The sequence below is a fragment of the Heptranchias perlo genome, chromosome 5 (genome assembly GCF_035084215.1).
Source record: "Heptranchias perlo isolate sHepPer1 chromosome 5, sHepPer1.hap1, whole genome shotgun sequence".
Taxonomy (NCBI): Eukaryota; Metazoa; Chordata; class Chondrichthyes; order Hexanchiformes; family Hexanchidae; genus Heptranchias; species Heptranchias perlo.
Window position 1 is genome coordinate 22,513,111 of NC_090329.1, and position 21,305 is coordinate 22,534,415.

At 45.3% G+C, this 21,305-nt stretch overlaps 1 protein-coding gene across 3 annotated transcripts in view; it reads right to left on the reverse strand.

The window, feature by feature from the left end:
• The window catches only part of heatr5b (HEAT repeat containing 5B), a 116,337-nt gene that overhangs the window by 86,211 nt on the left and 8,821 nt on the right, over positions 1-21,305 (reverse strand). For all 3 annotated transcript variants that reach the window (XM_067984109.1, XM_067984110.1, XM_067984111.1), the window contains exons 2-6: positions 17,003-17,224; positions 14,226-14,437; positions 5,295-5,403; positions 1,691-1,840; positions 980-1,151 (exon numbers count right to left, since the gene is read on the reverse strand). In XM_067984109.1, coding sequence (XP_067840210.1) covers positions 980-1,151; positions 1,691-1,840; positions 5,295-5,403; positions 14,226-14,437; positions 17,003-17,128 — 769 coding nt within the window. In that variant the 5' untranslated portion in view covers positions 17,129-17,224. The remainder of the gene's footprint in view (positions 1-979; positions 1,152-1,690; positions 1,841-5,294; positions 5,404-14,225; positions 14,438-17,002; positions 17,225-21,305) is intronic.

The following is a 21,305-nucleotide window of genomic DNA, read 5'->3' on the forward strand; positions in this document are numbered from 1 at the left end:
AACATCTCATCTCTTCCAAAGGGTTTGCTTTTACTTAATAAGTAAGGTCACAAAAATGCTCATTTGGTAAAGGCAGTTTGTAACTGAGTGAATTTGACCATTCGATCCAAAGTCTGTGCTGAGTAAACTTAGCTTCTTTAAGCCAAGATGGTGGGAGGAGTGTTGCAATTGGAGTCAGTGTCCCACGACAGCAAGGGAGGGGGGGGGGGGGGGGGGAAGAAATCAGGCAGGGTTCCTGAGTCCCATCATCACTCCGTGATTCCTGCTGGAAAGCCCATCAGTTGAGGTCAGGATTGGGCTTGGCTGCGATGCTTCTCATAGCTGAACAGCCAACAGACAAGCTCACATGGAAGGAACGGGGACTCAGGCGAGGTACAAGAGGGAACCTGGCACACGTGCAACTGCACCCCAGGCACAGTCCGCATGTTGGGAAGAGAAAAAAAAATCACGGAGAAGACTCAAGACAGTGACTGCTCCTTAGTGCAGCTGAGTGCCTATTGTATTAGCATAGGCCACGGGAAGAAACATACATCTGCAAAAAGGTCCAATACACATTTCAGTATTTTTGGAAGTACAATTAACCACGAATATTACATTTTCAAATGAATTATTTTTGCATTCACAGCTATGTGTTAATACATTTTAAAACTACTGCACACATTTCTCTGTTAACCTCAGACTTCAACCTGACATTTATGTTAGCATTCTCCTCCTCCTATAGAATCACACAGCACAAAAGGAGGCCATTCGGCCCGTCATGCCAGGTCTCTGAAAGAGCTATCCAATTAGTCCCACTCCCCCTGCTCTTTCCCACAGCCCTGCAATTTTTTTTCCTTTTTAAGTATTTATCCAATTCCCTTTTGAAAGTTACTACTGAATCTGCTTCCACCACCCTTTCAGGCAATGCATAATTTAGCAAACCTTTCAGAGATGTTTTACAGGCACAAACCAGTGCATTACTTTTATGGGATGCACGCACCTACTGCTTGTTTAGGCGTTAAAGCCGTTGCCATGACGGTCCCGAGTAACTTGGATACTGCAACACGGACCCCATAATTAGATCCTTCCAGGGCCTTAAAGCAAAGAGTAGCTACGTTTTCCAGCTCCGTGGTCCACATGAAGACCGATTCCTTCTGCAGTTCCAGGAGGCACTAGGATATAAACAGACGCATCTTCAGGAATACACTGAGCTCTCAGGAACACGTATGGCGAGAATCAAATATCCACAGTAACCGAAGGAGCCCTTCTCTCCACCTTGGTGGATAATCATATGTCAGCCGTGGCTCAGTAGGTGGCTCTCTCGCCTCTGAGTCAGGTGGTCATAGTTTCAAGTCCCCACTTCAGAGACCTGAGCACAGGCTGAAACTCCCAGTGCCACTACTGAGGGAGTGCTGCACTGTCGGAGGTGCCGTCTTTTGGATGAGATATTAAACTCCCCTTTCAGGGAGATGTGAATGTTCCCACGGCCACTATTCAAAGAACAGCAGGGGAGTTCTCGCCGGTGTCCTGGCCAATATTTATCCATCAACCAACATCACTAAATACTGATTAATTCATTCACTTCAGTTAGTGAGACCTTGTGTGCAAATTGGCTGTCACATTTATGTAACAATATTGGATGTGAAGCGCTTTGGGATGTCCTGAAGACATGATAAGGTGCAAAAATATAACCAAACAAACAACTCCTTACCTTAGCTACTGCACATCGTACAGCCATGGATCTGTCAGTCAAACCTGAGCGTGCATTTTTGTAGATATCTCGATGGCAGGAAGCAGCTGCGCCTCCCAATCCACTTAGTATCTTCTGCAGACTCAGCAGAATCTCGCTGCGGCCCTGTGACTGTTAAAAGCACAGACAAACTTTAGAAACAAGCAGACTTCTTGTGGCATTGCACATGAGGAGTCAAGACCAAGTGTAGCCATCAGGTGAAGCGGGGTTAGAAGGCAAGGGGATAATTCGACCAGGACGTGCAGACATAATTCAGTCCTTAATTTAAGGTTATAGATTCTGTCCAGATATTTATATTGGCGTTACAAATCCCTATCCCCGGATTTAGAATGGAAACTTCGGTTGACAATTTATTACATAGAATTTTACAGCACAGAAGCAGGCCATTCGGCCCAACTGGTCTATGCCAGTGTTTATGCTCCACACGAGCCTCCTCCCACCTTACTTCATCTAACCCTATCAGCATATCCTTTTATTCCTTTCTCCCTCATGTACTTATCTAGCTTCCCCTTAAATGCATCTATGCTATTCGCCTCAACTACTCCAATTTCTATCCACTCTCTGAGTAAAGAAGTTTCCCCTGAATTTCCTATTGGATTTATTAGTGACTATATTATATTAATGGTCCATAGTTTTGGACTCCCTCCACAAGTGGAAATATCTTCTCTCTGTCTACCCTATCGAACACCTTCATAATTTTAAAGAAGGCTACCTCTCAGTCTTCTCTTTTCTAGAGAAAAGAGCCCCAGTCCGTTCAGCCTTCCCTGATAGATGTACCCTCTCAGTTCTGTTGACTCAAAAGTTAAAATAAAAGCCAAGGTCATAGTTTTAGACTTTATCGGAGTCAATTCTATATGGTGCATGCTGATTCATGGACTTTCAATGGAGACTAGTCTTGACTGAGAATTTCCTCCCTTCAAGGTCCCTCCAAGAGCACCATCTAGGGGCCCAGCTAAGAACCACCAAGCTTGTTCAATGAAGTCGTGCGATTTCCTCAAGAATCACGGCAAGGATGCTTTCACAAGTTTAATAGTCTTCAAAAGTAATTAACCCTTTGGTTGGGGAGTGAAGTTGATTCTTTTGACAGGACCTCTGCAAATTACAACGTATTAGCATCCAGAAAACTGGCAGGTCATATGACAATTGAAGTGAGAGTTTTTAAAAAAAAAAGTCTTAGTTCCAGAAAAACTGCTGGTCCAGTTAACACGAGCTCAGAATCCCAAATCCTTGTTTGAGGGCTCAGCCACCCCAAGTGCCCATTTGTTTCAGCTGCCCCATTACCACCGGTGGTGTTGCATCCAGTGGAAAGCAGGCATCTTGCTTGATCAACAGAAGGGGTCAATGTCAGGTCCTGGCTCGGACTCACCGGTGCAGATATTGCTTCTGGTGTGAGAGTAATTGATGTAAGAGCATCTACTGTACCTGCTTAAATACAATAGCCTATCTTCGCAAAAGCTCAACTTCAGGACAGAGTGATCAGCTTGTGACATGTGGTTTCTGGGATGAATCTCTCGTATCCAGCACAAAATCTGAGGCAGTAGTGACACTGGCAGAGCATTCCACCAGGGTATACCGAAACCAACTGTTAGTTGTATCCATGTGATTTATATCAATTAGTGTTAATTGTATTCAGGTGGTGCGTATCAATTGGGGACTCTCTTGAATCCATTTTAAAAAAGCGCTACTCTAGGGGGTGGTGTGGGTATAATGTGGAACTCTGTGAATAAAGGCTTGGAAGCAAAAAAAAATGCCATCTCTGCTTCGACGCTCACACTGACACATTCACCTTCTGGGAAAATCTTATCATTATGCACTAGGATAGACACCAATGAGAGAGTGGCAGCGAAGATTCACTCCATTACCATGGATGAGGGGTTACAGATTTGAGGAGAGATTTTGGAAGCTGCTGCTTTTTTTTCCTACTACGGTTGAGAAGATTAAGGGGTGACCTAATTGAGGTTTTCAAGATTACAATAAGTGGTTGTATTGTTTCCACTGGTCATTTTTCAAGTTAAAGCCATCTATAAGGTCTTGACTTTTCATATCCAGAATATGTTGTCAGCCTTGGTTCAGTGGGTAACACTCTTATCTGAGTCAGGAGGTTGTGGGTTCAAGGCCCACTCCAGGATTTGAACACACAACCCAGGCTGACACTCCCAATACAGTATTGAGGGATTGCTGCATTGGCAGAGGTGCCGTCTTTCAGGTGAGACGGTAAACCGAGTCCCCGACCGCCTGTCCGGAAGGAAGGAAGTGATCCCCTGACACCATTTCAAAGAATATGGAGTTCTCCTGGTGTCTTGGCCAACATTCACCCCGTGCTGTGTGTAAACTGTCACGTTTCCCTACAAAGCACTTCATTGGCTGTGAAGCACTTTGGGATGTCGATGACATGAAAGGTGCTGTAAATGTAACCTTTTCGTTCAATAAAAATCACCAGCTTCAATTCACTACTTTGCTGGGTACTCCCCACTCAGCTGCACTCCTGTGCCCCTCTCCACAGCACTCCTTTCTCAATGCTGCTCATTCCCCTCCTCGTTCTCTCCTGATGCTTCCCACTTGACCATGATCCCCACTCCTTTCAAGACAATATGTATGACTGCTGTGATCGGCCAATTAACAGCCAGCACGGGGTCATGCCAGCAATGGCTCGGCCAATGATGGAGGGGCTGGGCCAGTGGCGGAGGGGTTTAAATGCAGCAATCAGAGGGGAACATATAAGAGTTACACTTTAAATAACCAGCTTACTTTTCAACTGAAATGGAAAACAACTGTATTTCAATGACTGAAGAACCTCATGTAGTTAGAGACTCACCAATTGATCATCCCAATGGTGGGTAGTACTAACTCTCCATTTGAAAAGGCAAGCAGTGCATATGCACAGTGATAGATACAGGTGTTATCTTTAGTGCTGAGACTAAGACAGTAATTATCAAGAAAGTTTGACTGCATCACTGATCACCGACTTCTCTTTGTTAATGGGACTGAAGTCTCTTCCATTACAGGCTCCATCTCGTAGCTTGTTGACCATGTCCAATCTACATTGGGGTGAAAGCGACTGAAAGAGGTCAGGAGAGTGGATATTTGAGAAAGATCAGCCCTACTTGTCGGTGTTCTACAAAACCGATCCCTGCTCAGGGACGGAGTCGTGCCCTGTTTGGCCAGTTGTACAGAAAGCCACTCTGTGGCACCTGGACTTGCTGGAGACCATTGATCAAGGGAACTGGATGTGCCTAACTTACTCCAGTTCAGAGTCCATCCTCTACAAAGTGTAGTTACGTTGCCAAACTATAAGTCCACCAAGAGATCTCGAGCATGTCCAAATTCAGAACAGTCATATCCTACTTTACATCGCCATAATTTCCTACAATTTTGAGCGTCCACAGCATCTGCTCACCTACAATTGATTTCCAACGCTCCTAGATCAACTCAGATTGATTTTACTTAGCAGGGGACTCCTGGAGGAATGAGGCAATTTAGTTTCGGTAATTTAGTTTAGGCAATTAACAGAACTACAGTCTGCAAATTCCATCCCCCACATGAGATTTTTAAACAACCTACTTACCTCTGCACTTTTCAAGGCCTTTAAAAGGTTGCTGACCGTTTCGGGGAAGGAACTGCCTAACATTCGGCCCATCTTCTCGTAGAACGCTCCGATGCAGGCCACAGCCGCCCTGTCAACAGCAAAACGCACCTAATGTCAGTTTCATCCTCTCCCGAGGTGGGTGTGAAACACATAGGAACAGGAGGAGGCCATTCTGCCCCTCCAGCCTGTTTCGCCATTCAATTAGATCACGGCTGATCGGTTTCTTAACTCCATCTACCCGTCTTGGTTCCGTAACTCTTAATACTCTTACCTAACAAAAATCATTCAATCTCAGTTTTGAAATTTTGAATTGACCCCCAGCCTCAATAGATTTTTGGAGGAAGAGAGTTCCAGATTTCCACTCCCCTTTGTGTGAAGAAGCGCTTCCTGACATCACCCCTGAACGGCCTAGCTCTAATTTTAAGGTTATGCCCCCTTGTTCTGGACTCCCCCACCAGAGGAAATAGTTTCTCTCTATCTACCCTATCAAACCCTTTAATCATCTTAAACACCTCAATTAGCTCACCCCTTAATCTTCTATACTTAAGGGAATACAAACCTCGTCTATACAACCTGTCCTCAATTTAACGTTTTGAACGCTGCGACTGTGAAACCGTAAGGGGAAACATGTCGGTGAAAATGCCACTTGGTGAAAGTGGAACGTTATTAAGGGAGGATGCAAAGTGAAGTATACGCCGTAGAGTGAGAGGGTACGTCAAGAACGAGATCAAAGTGGGGAATAGAGGCACGTAAAGGAAGTAGAGAGCAATTGCTTAAGAAAGCAGTGGAAAGAAGTTGGAGATATTACAAAAGGAGAAAGATTTTAGTCATTTAATGGGGCTGAAGAGAGAAATGTGGACAAAAGCGGCATTGGACATCAAGGAGAAGAATAATTTATGCAGATTGTTTGGAGAAGGTAAAGGGTTGTGAACACAAGGGACAGAGGGAACCGCAAGTAACCAAAAACAGTGTGCGGGGCGGGGGTGGGGTGCGGGCGCGGACGCAGGTGGATAACTCTTGGAAAAGTCACACATAGCTCTTTGGAATATGGAGAAGATCAATGAAACAGCTAGTGGAAGTCAGATCCAAGTCACAGGGGTCACGCCAAGAACAACAAACCACTCCGCTTGGTCCTATTATAGAACGTTGCAGCACAGAATCCAGCCGTTCGACCCATCAGTTTGCATCACTGTTTCTCTACACAGGTCACGAGGGCTAATCCCACAGTCCCGCTCACTCCCCATAAATATTTTCTTCTTCAAGCAATCATTAGTAATTGAGAACCATTCTACGGAGGACAAAATAAATCAAAGCAAGTATGGGCGAACAACTGGGGGGGGGGGAACGGTGGGGCTTGCTTAATAAATTTCCTGGAATTCTTCTGAGGACGTACCCAAGTCTAAGCATATGATTAATTTTATACATCAGAAGGCAATTGACAACCCTTCGCAAAGTTAAAAGCTCCTGAGCTCATGGGTCGGCCGTGGCTCAGTGGGTAGCACTCCCGCCTGAGTCAGAAGGCTATGGGTTCAAGCCCCACTCCAGAGACATGAGCACCTAATCTAAGCGGACACTTCAGTGCAGCACCGAGGGAGCGCTGCACCGTCGGAGCGGCAGTACCGAGGGAGCGCTGCACCGTCGGAGCGGCAGTACCGAGGGAGCGCTGCACCGTCGGAGCGGCAGTACCGAGGGAGCGCTGCACCGTCGGAGCGGCAGTACCGAGGGAGCGCTGCACCGTCGGAGCGGCAGTACCGAGGGAGCGCTGCACCGTCGGAGCGGCAGTACCGAGGGAGCGCTGCACCGTCGGAGCGGCAGTACCGAGGGAGCGCTGCACCGTCGGAGCGGCAGTACCGAGGGAGCGCTGCACCGTCGGAGCGGCAGTACCGAGGGAGCGCTGCACCGTCGGAGCGGCAGTACCGAGGGAGCGCTGCACCGTCGGAGCGGCAGTACCGAGGGAGCGCTGCACCGTCGGAGCGGCAGTACCGAGGGAGCGCTGCACCGTCGGAGCGGCAGTACCGAGGGAGCGCTGCACCGTCGGAGCGGCAGTACCGAGGGAGGGCTGCACCGTCGGAGCGGCAGTACCGAGGGAGGGCTGCACCGTCGGAGCGGCAGTACCGAGGGAGGGCTGCACCGTCGGAGGTGCTGTCTTTCAGATGAGACATTAATCCGAGGTTCCGTCTGCCCTCTCAGGTGATACACACACACACACACACACACACACACACACACACAAACACGTTATAAAAAGGTTTTGGAGAAGGTAGCTTCTTTAGGACAGAACATAAACTGGCTAACAAGGCTAGCCTTTCTCAAATGTACTACATCGTATCCACTGTACATTGTAATATGGTGCCCTGCTGCATATTCATAAGACACCACAATGAACGTCCAAGCACCAATAACTCCCGAGCTTAGTTTCCCACCCTCAGTTATACGCCAGTATCTTATAGTGTTAATCTGTTCATTCAGTGTGTGGCGTGCCATACTGTGGACACGCCCTTGTGTTGCATTTTAAAAGCTGTCTCTAATATGGCCTGAGGCATTTTCAATTCAAATCGAAATGTGACTGATTTCTTCCGGATGTCAAGAGCCATTACACAAGCCAGGTCTATTCCAACATTCTTTGATAATACATTTCAAGGGATTTGAAAAATACTGAATGCTACCTAGGTGATAGCAAGCACCAATAAGGAAAGTCACTGTAGCTAGCTAGGCCTGCATCAGTGTTTCCTGTTCCGTAGAGGATACGGTCAATGGGGACTAATGCAATACCTAATTAAGTCTTGAGGAACAGACCAGGGACTGGGAACTGCAGTGGATTAGCACACCATCTTCTCACCTCTGCGACCTGGGCTTGAACACAGACCAAACTAGCAGGGCAACAGTCTGCCCTCTCCAGTGAGTGCAAAGTCCTAGGTGAAAGGATTTGGGCAGTCTCAATCCACTGTCAATTGGGTGAGGATCCACATAACAACAACTTGCATTCATATAGTGCCTTTAACATTGTAAAACGTCCCAAGGCGCACCAAGGTACATAAGGATATATTAGGACAGGTGACCAAAGAGGTGAGTTTTAAGGAGCATCGTAAAGAGGAGAGAGAGACAGAGAGGTTTAGGGAGAGAATTCCAGAGCTTAGGACCTAGACAGCTGAAGGCACGGCCACCAATGGTGGAATGATGAAAATCAGGGATGAGTAAGAGGCCAGAATTGTAGGAGCACCGAGATCTCGGAGCATTGTAGGACTGGAGGTGGTTACAGAGATAGGAAGGGGCGAGGCCATGGAGGGATTTGAAAACAAGGATGAGAATTTTAAATTCGAGGCACTGCCGGGCTGGGAGCCAATGTCGGTCAGCGAGCACAGGTGGGCGGTTGAACAGGACTTGGTACGAGTTAGGATACGGGCAGCAGGGTTTTGTATGAGCTCAAGTTTAGAGGGTGGAAGGTGAGAGGCCGGCCAGGAGAGCATTGGAATAGTCAAGTCTAGAGGTAACGAAGGCGTGGATGAGGGTTTCAGTGGCAGATGAACTGAGGCGGGGCGGAGAACGGGCAATGTTACGGAGATGGAAATAAACTGGTAATAATTAGGCACAAATGATAGCTCTTGCTTGAAGAGGTTATAAAAATGTCTGGCATAGTGAAAAGAAAAATTCACATTAGTACAATAGGTGCCAGGGACAAAGCAGAGGGAGCTTTACTTGACTTCCCCTAGGAGTTCTGGAATCTGAACAAAAAAAGACCTATTGCTGACACCACCTAACTTGATGAGCAGAAAATTCATCAAAAATATATGTACGTGTGTGACACAGCCACAAATGTGTCAACACCACTCAAGTCCCATTTATACAGTTGTAAGGAATCTTACAACACCAGGTTATAGTCCAACAATTTTATTTTAAAATCACAAGCTTCGTCAGGTGAGTGAGTGAAAGGTTCTCAAATCGCATATCTTATATTAGGCTGGGACAGCATCACACCAATCAAAAGGTGTCGTTGGCGTTCAGACAGGTTAGCCACGGAAAACAGTAGGTCCCAGTATGCTGAATATACATTGTGTCAAATTACACAGACAGAGAGAAATAGATCCGAAAGGTAGAGAGAGAGAGAGAGAGAGAGAATATTAAAAACAGATAACTTTTATCCCCCCCTTGCTGGTGGGGTTACGTGTAGCGTGACATGAACCCAAGATCCCGGTTGAGGCCGTCCTCATGGGTGCGGAACTTGGCTATCAATTTCTGCTTGACAATTTTGTGTTGTTGTGTGTCTCGAAGGCCGCCTTGGAGTACGCTTACCCGAAGATCGGTGGCTGAATGTCCTTGACTGCTAAAGTGTTCCCCGACTGGGAGGGAACCCTCCTGTCTGGCGATTGTTGTGCAGTGTCCGTTCATCCGTTGTCGCAGTGTCTGCATGGTCTCGCCAATGTACCATGCTCCGGGGCATCCTTTCCTGCAACGTATGAGGTAGATGACGTTGGCCGAGTCACAGGAGTATGAACCATGTACCTGGTGGGTGGTGTCCTCTCGTGTGATGGTGGTATCCGTGTCGATGATCTGGCATGTCTTGCAGAGGTTGCCGTGGCAGGGTTGTGTGGTGTCGTGGACGCTGTTCTCCTGAAAGCTGGGTAATTTGCTGCGAACGATGGTCTGTTTGAGGTTGGGTGGCTGTTTGAAGGCGAGTAGTGGGGGTGTGGGGATGGCCTTAGCGAGGTGTTCGACCCAGCTTTCAGGAGAACAGCGTCCACGACACCACACAACCCTGCCACGGCAACCTCTGCAAGACATGCCAGATCATTGACACGGATACCACCATCACACGAGAGGACACCAGGTACATGGTTCATACTCCTGTGACTCGGCCAACGTTGTCTACCTCATATGTTGCAGGAAAGGATGCCCCGGAGCATGGTACATTGGCGAGACCATGCAGACACTGCGACAACGGATGAACGGACACCGCGCAACAATCGCCAGACAGGAGGATTCCCTCCCAGTCAGGGAACACTTTAGCAGTCAAGGACATTCAGCCACCGATCTTCGGGTAAGCGTTCTCCAAGGCGGCCTTCGAGACACACGACAACGCAAAATCGTCGAGCAGAAATTGATAGCCAAGTTCCGCACCCATGAGGACAGCCTCAACCGGGATCTTGGGTTCATGTCACGCTACACGTAACCCCACCAGCAAGGGGGAAAAAAAAGTTATCTGTTTTTAATATTCTCTCTCTCTCTGCCTTTCGGATCTATTTCTCTCTGTCTGTGTAATTTGACAAAATGTGTATTCAGCATACTGGGACCTACTGTTTTCCGTGGCTAACCTGTCTGAACACCAACGACACCTTTGATTGGTGTGATGGTGTCCCAGCCTAATATAAGATATGCGATTTGAGAACCTCTCACTCACTCACTCACCTGACGAAGGCGATAATCTCCGAAAGCTTGTGATTTTAAAATAAAATTGTTGGACTATAACCTGGTGTTGTAAGATTCCTTACATTTGTCCACCCCAGTCAATCACCGGCATCTCCACACCATTTATACAGTAGATGTGGGAATACTTTTATTTGAAATAAAATCAATATTAAAGCTTTATTATACACAACTTAAGCCTTCTATATATAGTGCATAACGTGTTAAATCTGTACGGTAGCTTTTCTCATTAGATTAAATAACAAACTTAACCACACTGAGGTGCTGAAATATGGATCAAAGATCCCTTGTTAAACCAATCACTTGAAAAGCTGTAATTTCAACCATTACTGTTTATATTTTCAAAGTGGTTGTTCCGCTCCTGATTTTATCACTGCTGATCCTACTGTTCTTCACCTTGTAACTTTGGTGATCAGCGCCCGCCCTCCTCTTTCTCTCCTCCCACCCCCCCCCCCCCCCCCCACAAACAATCTCCTGGCTCTGCTCACTGCTCCAGGTCTCTGCTCCCCCATTTTGCTCTGATCCGGACTGCGCTTGAAGGGGGTAAATTCAAAACTAATCTGCAGAAACAATATTTCAATGAGCGAGTGGGCAATCCATGGAACAGGCTTCCTAGGGAGACAGTGGGAGCAGTTAGTATTGATTCATTCAAATGCAAATTACATAAGAACATAAGGAATAGGAGCAGGAGTAGACCATACGGCCCCTCAAGCCTGCTCTGCCATTCAATCAAATCATGGCTGATCTTCAACCTCAACTTACCCGCCTGATCCTCATATCCCTTGATTCCCCTGGAGTCCAAAAATTTATCGATCTGAATCTTGAATATATTCAACGACTGAGCATCCACAGCTCTCTGGGGTAGAGAATTTCAAAGATTCACAACCCTCTGAGTGAAGAAATTCCTCCTCATCTCAGTCTTAAGTGACCGACCCCTTCTCCTGAGACTATGCCCCCTAGTTCTAGACTGTCCAGCCAGGGGAAACAACCTCAGCATCTACCCTGTCAAGCCCCTTCAGAATCTGATATGTTTCAATGAGATCACCTCACATTCTTCTTACTCCAGAGAGTATAGGCCCATTCTACTCAATCTCTCTTCATAGGACAACCCTCTCATCCCAGGAATTAATCTATTGAACCTTTGTTGCACCGCTTTTAAGGCAAGTATATCCTTCCTTAGATAAGGAGACCAAAACTGTACACTGTACTCCAGGTGTGGTCTCACCAGAGCCCTGTACAATTGTAGCAAGACTTCCTTACTCTTGTACTCCAACCCCCTTGCAATAAAGGCCAACATTCCATTTGCCTTCCTAATTGCTTGCGGTACCTGCATGCTAACTTTCTGTGTTTCTTGTACGAGGACATCCAAATCCCTCTGAACACCAACATTTAATAGTTTCTCACCATATAAAAAATATTCTGTTTTTCTATTCTTCCTACCAAAGTGAATAACCTCACATTTCCCCACATTATACTCCATCTGCCACCTTCTTGCCCACTCACTTAACCTGTCTAAATCCCTTTGCAGACTCTGTGTCCTCCTCACAGCTTACTTTCCCACCGAGCTTTATATCGTCTTCAAACTTGGATACATTACACTCAGTCCCTTCATCTAAGTCATTAATATAGATTGTAAATAGCCGAGGCCCAAGCACTGATCCTTGCGGCACCCCACTAGTTACAGCCTGCCAACCTGAAAATGACCTGTTTATTCCTACTCTGTTTTCTGTCCGTTAACCAATCCTCTATCCATGCTTATATATCACCCCCAACTCCATGAGCCCTAACCCCTTATGTGGCACCTTATCGAATGCCTTTTGAAAATCCAAATATACTACATCCATTGGTTCCTCCTTATCTACCCTTCTAGTTACATCCTCAAAGAACTCTAATAAATTTGTCAAACACGATTTCCCTTTCATAAAACCACGTTGACTCTGCCTAATCATATTTTGATTTTTTTTAAGTGCACTGTTACCACTTCCTTAATAATGGATTCCAGCATTTTCCCGACAATTGATGTCAGGCTAACTGGCCTGCAGTTCCCTGTCTTCTCTCTCCCTCCTTTCTTGAATAGCGGGGTTACATTTGCTACCTTCCAATCCGCTGGAACTGTTCTAGAATCTAGGGAATTTTGGACGATCACAACCAATGCATCCACCATCTCTGCAGCCACCTCTTTTAGGACCCTAAGATGTAGGCCATCAGGTCCATAGGATTTGTCAGCTTTTAGTCCCATTAGTTTCTCCAATCATTTTTCTCTACTGATATTAATTACTTTAAGTTCCTCACTCTCATTTGCCCCTTGGTTCCCCACTATTTTTTGGTATGCATTTTGTGTCTTCTACTGTGAAAACAGATACAAAATATTTGTTTAACTTCTCAGACATTTCCTGATTCCCCATTATCATTTCTCCTGACTCAGCCTCTAAGGGACCAACGTTTACTTTTGCTACTCTCTTCCTTTTTACATACTTGTAGAAGCTCTTACAATCTGTTTTTATATTTCTTGCTAGTTTACTCTCATTCCATTTTCTCCCTTATCATCAATTTTTTGGTTATCCTTTGCTGGTTTCTAAGGCTCACTACTATTCTCCGCAACATTATAAGCCTCTACTTTTAATCTAATACTATCCTTAACTTCTTTAGTTGGCCACAGGTGGATTGCTTTTCCCCTGGAGCTTTTATTTCTCAATGGAATGTATATTTGTTGAGAATATTGAAATATTTCTTTAAATGTCTGCCACTGCTTATCTACCGTCATACCCTTTAATCTAATTTCCCAATCTACCTTAGCCAACTTGCTCCTCATACCTATGTAATTGATAGATTTCTTTCAGAAAATTACATTTTGGGATATGGTATAAGTAATTTGAGACATGACATGCAGTAAGTGTAACAGGCTTGGGAGGAACAGGTAACTTTGGACCTCTGGTTCCCAAAGCTCTCCACCACTGGGGGTTTTCCTCGCCTCATGTCTGGGTCTGTTGTAGACTAATTGATAGAGATTGATTAGTCAACAATTCCATTATCGTTGTATCATGCGACTACCAGGATGGTAGAAGGCGAACTAGATGGAGCTTGGTCTTTTATCGTCCAGCAATTCCTATGTTCCTAAAATAAATATTTGCCAATTTTTTATTAAGAGTTCACCCACTCACAAGGCTAATGGAAATTAAATATCAGTCACTTTATTCATTCTCAGGATGTGGGCGTCACTAGTAACTTTCAAAAGGAAATTGGTGTTATACTTGAAAAGGAAAAATTTGCAGGGCTATGGGGAAAGAGCAGGGGAAGTGGGACTAATGGGATAGCTCTATCAAAGAGCTGGCACAGGCACGATGGGCTGAATGGTCTCCTTCTGTGCTAGAAGATTCCATTATTCATGCAATCTCCAACATCAGCTTTCATACTAACCATTTAAACCAGTCAGACCAGCTGAAACAGAAGTACTTTTTTTCCTCAAATGTTTCCATAACTCACACTTACAATTTGGTGGGCAGGTATGCAGTTGTGTCATCCTTACTCTTGACGATGTCGTTACATTTGTCCAATGTTTGGAAGACAGTGAAGGTATCCCCAATGCTGTAGAGAGTAGCGAGATTCTTAGCCAGCAGCTTGCGAGTGGGGGGTCCTGGTGAGCTGCTGATCAGGTCAGTTAGTTGTTCCACCAATTTCTTTTGCTTTTCTCTCACATCCACCTTAAATTGGCAAGCAGCGAAAAAAAAGAGACAAATCAGTTGAGACTGATCCTCAACACCACTCCTCAATCTAAGTTCCATCATATTTGCTGATCTGTTCGGTGATATGTACAGCTGCACTGCTTCATTGTACAACTATCTGTCACTTCCCATCCTCGCACGCTCACCTGCCGAGACACCCAAGGATTTATCCTTGGTTCCCTCCTCTTCCTCACCTTATCGCTGTCCTGTGATGATATTATGGGGTCAGCTTCCATATATATGCCGATGACACCCAACTCTCTGGACCCATGACCACCTCTGTATTGTCAGACTGCCTGCCCGACAACAAGCCATGGGTGAGTCACAACTTCCTCCAACGTGAACATCAGGAAGGCTGAAGCCATCACTTTCGGCTCCTGCCATCAACTCAGCTCCCTTGCTACCGACTCCATCCCCTCCCTACCTGAAGCATACACTCAAAACCTTGGTGTCCTGTTTGACTTAGAGCAGAATTTCAAACTTCGCATCTCATGCATCAAGGCTGCTTATTTCCACCTGGGCAATATTGCCTATTTCCACTCCTACCCCGGTCTCTGCTGCTGAATCCCTGATCCATAGTTATGTCACCTCTAAACTCTATTATTCCAATGTTCTTCCTCACTGGCCTCCGATTCTCCACCCTCCAGAAACTCCAACTTGCCCAAAACTCAGCCACCTGTGTCAGATCCCACTCAGCTATCACCCCGTCCTCTCCGAACAACATTGCTCCATTTCCCCCAACATTTAAAATCTTCACCTTCCGTTCTTTCTAAGCTCTCACCGCACCCTTGCATCCCCCTCCAGATCCTTTGCTCCTCTGACTGTTTGTGCATCTCCCCTTTCCCTTTGCCCTACCCTTGATGGAGAAGCTTTCAGCCACTTTGGCCCTACTCTCTCTCCACACTTGATTTTATTTCAAGTAAACAACTATTCTATTCCAAAGTCTTCACTGTTTGGCAAATGTAACGCTGAAATTGTGGAGCAGTTAAATTTCCTCTCGGGTTGATGAGATTCACGAGGGTACCTCTGAGGTGATGGGCTGCCCTCACTCTCATCCTCGTCCACAAATCTCCCTGCGGCCTCACTCCTCCCCACCTCTTTGACCTCCCCCGCCCCCACCCTCACCTTTGGTCCACTGCATGTCCCCCCTCCCTCACCCATCAATGGCACAGCCATCAGCCATCTCAGCCATCCCCACACTCCTAAAGTCTCTCGCTGAGCCCCTACACTTTGCTTTTTCTCACCCCACCCTCAAAAGCCTCCTCAAACCGTCTCACTTTGATCGAGTTTTCGGAGGCCTTCCCTAACTTCCCTCCAACTCCTACTTGGATCGGACCCCGCACTGTGAAGCTGCGTTAAGTACACTAGAAATAATTGAAATAGAATCAGCAGCATATCAACGCTATCGGTGTGGGAACTAAATTTCCTTGAAAGAAAAATGGGAGAATCCTAATGTTTCTCCAGAATTACGAATTGTTAATGAAATAGTACGTTTCAAAGGAGCGCATTCCCACAATTTCATTAACATGTAATTACACAGCAGAACACGTACTCTACTATTTTCATTGAAAGAAAGTTTGGGCCCACAGTATTAGAATGCTGTTGAACAAATTTGATTTTATAAATACATCTTGTTGCAAATAATTACGATTAAAACCCACATTTTATGTATTTTATAAGGCTGTTAATAAACAGTTGAAAAACAATTCATATGGGAAAAAAATGCACAAATTTTTTATATTACAAACATTTCACTTTCCTGGGACTTGACTTTATATTTTCCTCACAATTTTACAATTTTGTATTTCCCTTTAAAGAAGTCAGTTGTAGAAAGACAAGTTTATGGTGACACTTTTAGGAGCATAATCTGCATAAAAATTAATTAGTTCCTTAACCAAACAAAAGCTGTTGTACACTGAAAGCTAGAAGGGCTGATCATTTATGATTAGTGTTCTTGTTTCCCAATTTCTCAATATACTATAGCTGCATTTCTCGTTCCAACTGCTCTTTCTTTATAAAACTAATCTGCCCGTATCCTAACTCGCACTAAGTCCCTTTCACCCATCACCTGTGCTCGCTGACCTACATTGACTCCCAGTCCGGCAACGTCTCGATTTTAAATTTCTCATCCTTGTGTTCAAATCCCTCCATGGCCTTGCCCCTCCCTATCTCTAACTTCCTCCAGCCCAACAACCCTCTGAGATCTCTGCGTTCCTCCAACTCTGGCCTCTTGCACATCCCCAATTTTAATCACTTGGCGGCCATGCCTTCAGCTGCCTAGGCCCTAAATTCTGGAATTCCCTCCCTAAACCCCTCTACCTCTCTCTCCTCCTTTAAGCTCCTTAAAACCTACCTCTTTGACCCTCTTTGGTCACCTGTCCTAATATCTCATTATGCGGTCCGATGTCAAATTTTTGTTTGATGATTGCTCCTGTGAAGCACCTTGGGACATTTTACTACATTAAAGGCGCTATATAAATTCAAGTTATTATTGTAATCTCACAAATCCACTTGTAGTTCTGAATGATCCAGGTTTGTACATACCTTATTAGCAGCCACAAGTACTTTGTTCAAGAAACGTAACCATTCAAAGATAAACACAGGTCTCTTTGCCTCAGTAATTTGTGCCAGAGCTTCCTCATTTAACAATAAACTGTGGGCCAGTTCCATCCCACTAAATAATTTGGACACAAGTCCACAAACGCGGAGAAACAGTCAGATTGAGTCTTCAGCCTCTAGTAATGATTCCAGGGTAAGAATTCAGTCCTGTTGTAGATAATAAAAAAAACAAATTACAACTTATTTAGATTAACTATAGACTGGCTATCCAGAAAGCACAAGTTGAAAATGAAGTATGTAACTGCACAGAATGACTAGTCTAAAAGTCCTTTTACTGGAGTTTTACTTGTCTGATCATAGCAGTCAGATTAACAAGACCATAAAAAATGCAAACAAAGCACTGGGGTTCATTTCTAGAGGAATAGAATTCCTCTTGTTAAACTTGTATAGAACCTTAGTTAGACCACACTTGGAGTACTGTGCACAGTACTGGTCTCCATATTATAAAATGGATATAGAGGCACTAGAGAAGGTGCAAAAAAGATTTACAAGGATGATACCAGAACTGAGAGGTTATAACCGTCAGGAAAGGCTGAATAGCCTGGGGCTCTTTTCTCTAGAAAAGAAAAGGCTGAGCGGTGACCTGATAGAGGTCTTTAAAATTATGACGGGGTTTGATAGGGTATATGTAGGGAAAATGTTTCCACTTGTGGGGCAGTCCAAAACTAGGGGTCATAAATATAAGATAATCACTAATAAATCCAATGGGGAATTCAGGAGAAACTTCTTTACCCGGGGAGTGGTGAGAATGTGGAACTCACTACCACAATGAATAGTTGAGGCAAATAGCATAGATGCATTTAAGGGGAAGCTAGATAAACACGAGGGAGAAAGGAATAGAAGGAAATGCTGATAGCGTTAGATGAAGTAAGGAGGGAGGAGGCTTGAGTGGAGCATAAATACCAGCACAGACCAGTTGGGCCGAATGGCTTGTTTCTGTGCTGTAAATTCGATATAATTCTATGGTCTAACAATGCCTACAGTTCAAACAAAACAATATGCCATTCACAGGTGAAATTCAGCAAATGTAAAACTGCACAACTAAATGGTCGGGTGTCCTATCGTAGCTGTTAGACTTGTGATCCCTCCGTGGCAGAACTTGAAAACCCCTTGGAAATCACGATAATATTGTAAGATTTACCCTTCTGACCAATCCTGCGTGTCTGATTTGCACATTTTCACGTAATGTTCAGTGGAAAAAATAGTTTTAGTTTACTAAAAATGATTGGACGAATGGGCTGGCTCAATCATGTATTCGGTGAATCAGAATCATATCAGCCAATGAGAAGTGCTGTTTTAGAGTGTTACGGCATGTGACAAAGAAAACAAAATGCGTCACATGGTACAAACAACATCAGAACCTATAATCAGATCTGCTGTTTATGAATAAGCTTTCAGAATCTATAAGTGATCCTTCAGAATTCAAAAAAATTCTTTAATATTATGGCCGATTTGGTAGTGATAAATTCTTCGATTAAAAGGTGTTATGCCCACATTTCTAATATTGTTGGAGATATCAGACCGTTCACAGAATCAACGTGGGCAACATTTTTAGGTAGTGTAGAGATTTGGTTGGAAATCAGGCTGAAATAGCGAGTGCTTTGTGCAAGATCATAATCTACGGAACATTCCTATGTCTGAAAACGATGGTTGCCATCGAAAATGCTACCGATATTTCACCCATTCATCAAAACAGAAATGGGGTTTAGTCGCCAAGAAGAAGCATGAAGCTACATCTGTTGCAGGTAGGCAGAATGTTTAAATTTATCTGATATTTTTATTATGAAAACTGAACAATTGTCAAACAAACTCGGACGAATGAATAAGCTTACAATTTCGTGCAGTTTTAAAAATGAAGTCTCATTTTCCATTTGTTCATCTTTTGGTTTATATATTTTAGTGCTCGATGACTTGTTCTTTATATTCAATGTTCTTAATGCGTTTTCCCTTTCTCTCTCTTTATTTTCAGCAGCCAATACAAGTCCACTCTCCACAGAGAGTGGAGAGCCACCAGAGCCTGCCAAGGAGCAAACTAAGGTGCTGCGTTCTCGTTCTGGACTTGACCAAGCAGTTCGATCTTACATTCTCCCCAAAGTCTGCATCATCTGTCGTGGCTCAAAGTATACCACAGACTTTAACTGTAACAGACATCCTGAAGTTCTGGTGCAATGTGAGTTGGTCAATGGCGGGCAATTACTTGAAGCTGCCCATCTCAAGCACGACCAGGGCCGCTGCCACACGTCGAGAACCAAGATTGTGTGGCAATAGAAATTTGCTACCATGCCAGCTGCATGCGCTTCCTCACAAGACATGAACTGACAGGACAGCGATTGGTACCACTATATTCAATTCATTTCCAGTCATCAGTAGCAGTTGAATACTGCATTTTCTTGCATATTAGCTGATAACAATGAATACTGTTCTTGAACATTACTTGCTCATGGTGGTCCATTTTTAAAAAGATCTACTTGTTTGACATGTTATTTTCGATGGGAACTGTGGGTTAATGTGCAACTTTTGAGCGTGGGATCGGTTAAAATCTTGATGAGGCACACACTGCATATACTTTTAACAACATTTCATTCCCTGCCAAAGAGGGGACCACAATAAACAATTTCTGAACGGCTTTGAGTTGCACACCTTATAGTCTAAACGGAAAATGTTACTTTACACAATCCTGACATTTGAGAACAATCTGTAATAACAGAGCTATATTTTCAAACATTCTCTAATTTTAGCAAAGATGACACAGTTAACTCTAAGAACCCTGTTTTGTACTCACATCGACTGTTTCATCAAAATAGTGGAGAGGGGAAAATATCTCAATCATTTCTTCACATCGCTGTATTACTCTACGGGCACTTTGAATAATAATGACCTCAGTTACTCTGGGTTAGGGAAGACTCCTGCTCCTCATTATCCAGCTATCTCTGCCAGAAGTAAGCATCTATGAACAGGCCTCTGTGTAAAGAAATTTCATCTAACCTCTCTCCTCACTCTCAGTGACAATTTTAAATTGATGACCCCTCGTCACCGACTCCCCAACCAGAGAGAGTGGCCCAACAAGAAGTCAACAACTTCAAAAAAAGGAGAACTTGCCAGTGGAAGAGAAAAAAAAAAGCTAGTCACAAATAGAAAGCAGCAAATGCTTGACACTTACTAGAAGTGAAACCCAGAAAAATATATTAGTTTGTCAAGACCAGGAGGCTTGGATCAGAATTTTTACAAACTGAGAATACAATAGCTAACAAATCTATGTACCTGTCATTGTAAACAAACTGAAAACAAAAATCTTAAAGAATGTACCTAAAATGAACAGTGATCTTAGATGAAAGATTATCTGTTACATGTTAAGGAATAAAGAATCGGTGGCAGCAAAGCAAGACACATCATTAAGATACCAGTGGTAAGATAACATCCTTAGCTCAGAGGGTAGCACGCTCGCCTCTGAGTCAGAAGGTCGTGGGTTCAAGTCCCCACTCCAGAGACTTGAGCACATAATCCAGGATGACACTCCAAGTGCAGTAATGAGGGAGCGCTGCACTGTCGGAGGCTCAGCGCTGCGGGAGCGCTGCACTGTCGGAGGCTCAGCGCTGCGGGAGCGCTGCACTGTCGGAGGCTCAGCGCTGCGGGAGCGCTGCACTGTCGGAGGCTCAGCGCTGCGGGAGCGCTGCACTGTCGGAGGCTCAGCGCTGCGGGAGCGCTGCACTGTCGGAGGCTCAGCGCTGCGGGAGCGCTGCACTGTCGGAGGCTCAGCGCTGCGGGAGCGCTGCACTGTCGGAGGCTCAGCGCTGCGGGAGCGCTGCACTGTCGGAGGCTCAGCGCTGCGGGAGCGCTGCACTGTCGGAGGCTCAGCGCTGCGGGAGCGCTGCACTGTCGGAGGCTCAGCGCTGCGGGAGCGCTGCACTGTCGGAGGCTCAGCGCTGCGGGAGCGCTGCACTGTCGGAGGCTCAGCGCTGCGGGAGCGCTGCACTGTCGGAGGCTCAGCGCTGCGGGAGCGCTGCACTGTCGGAGGCTCAGCGCTGAGGGAGCGCTGCACTGTCGGAGGCTCAGCGCTGCGGGAGCGCTGCACTGTCGGAGGCTCAGCGCTGCGGGAGCGCTGCACTGTCGGAGGCTCAGCGCTGAGGGAGCGCTGCACTGTCGGAGGCTCAGCGCTGAGGGAGCGCTGCACTGTCGGAGGCTCAGCGCTGAGGGAGCGCTGCACTGTCGGAGGCTCAGCGCTGAGGGA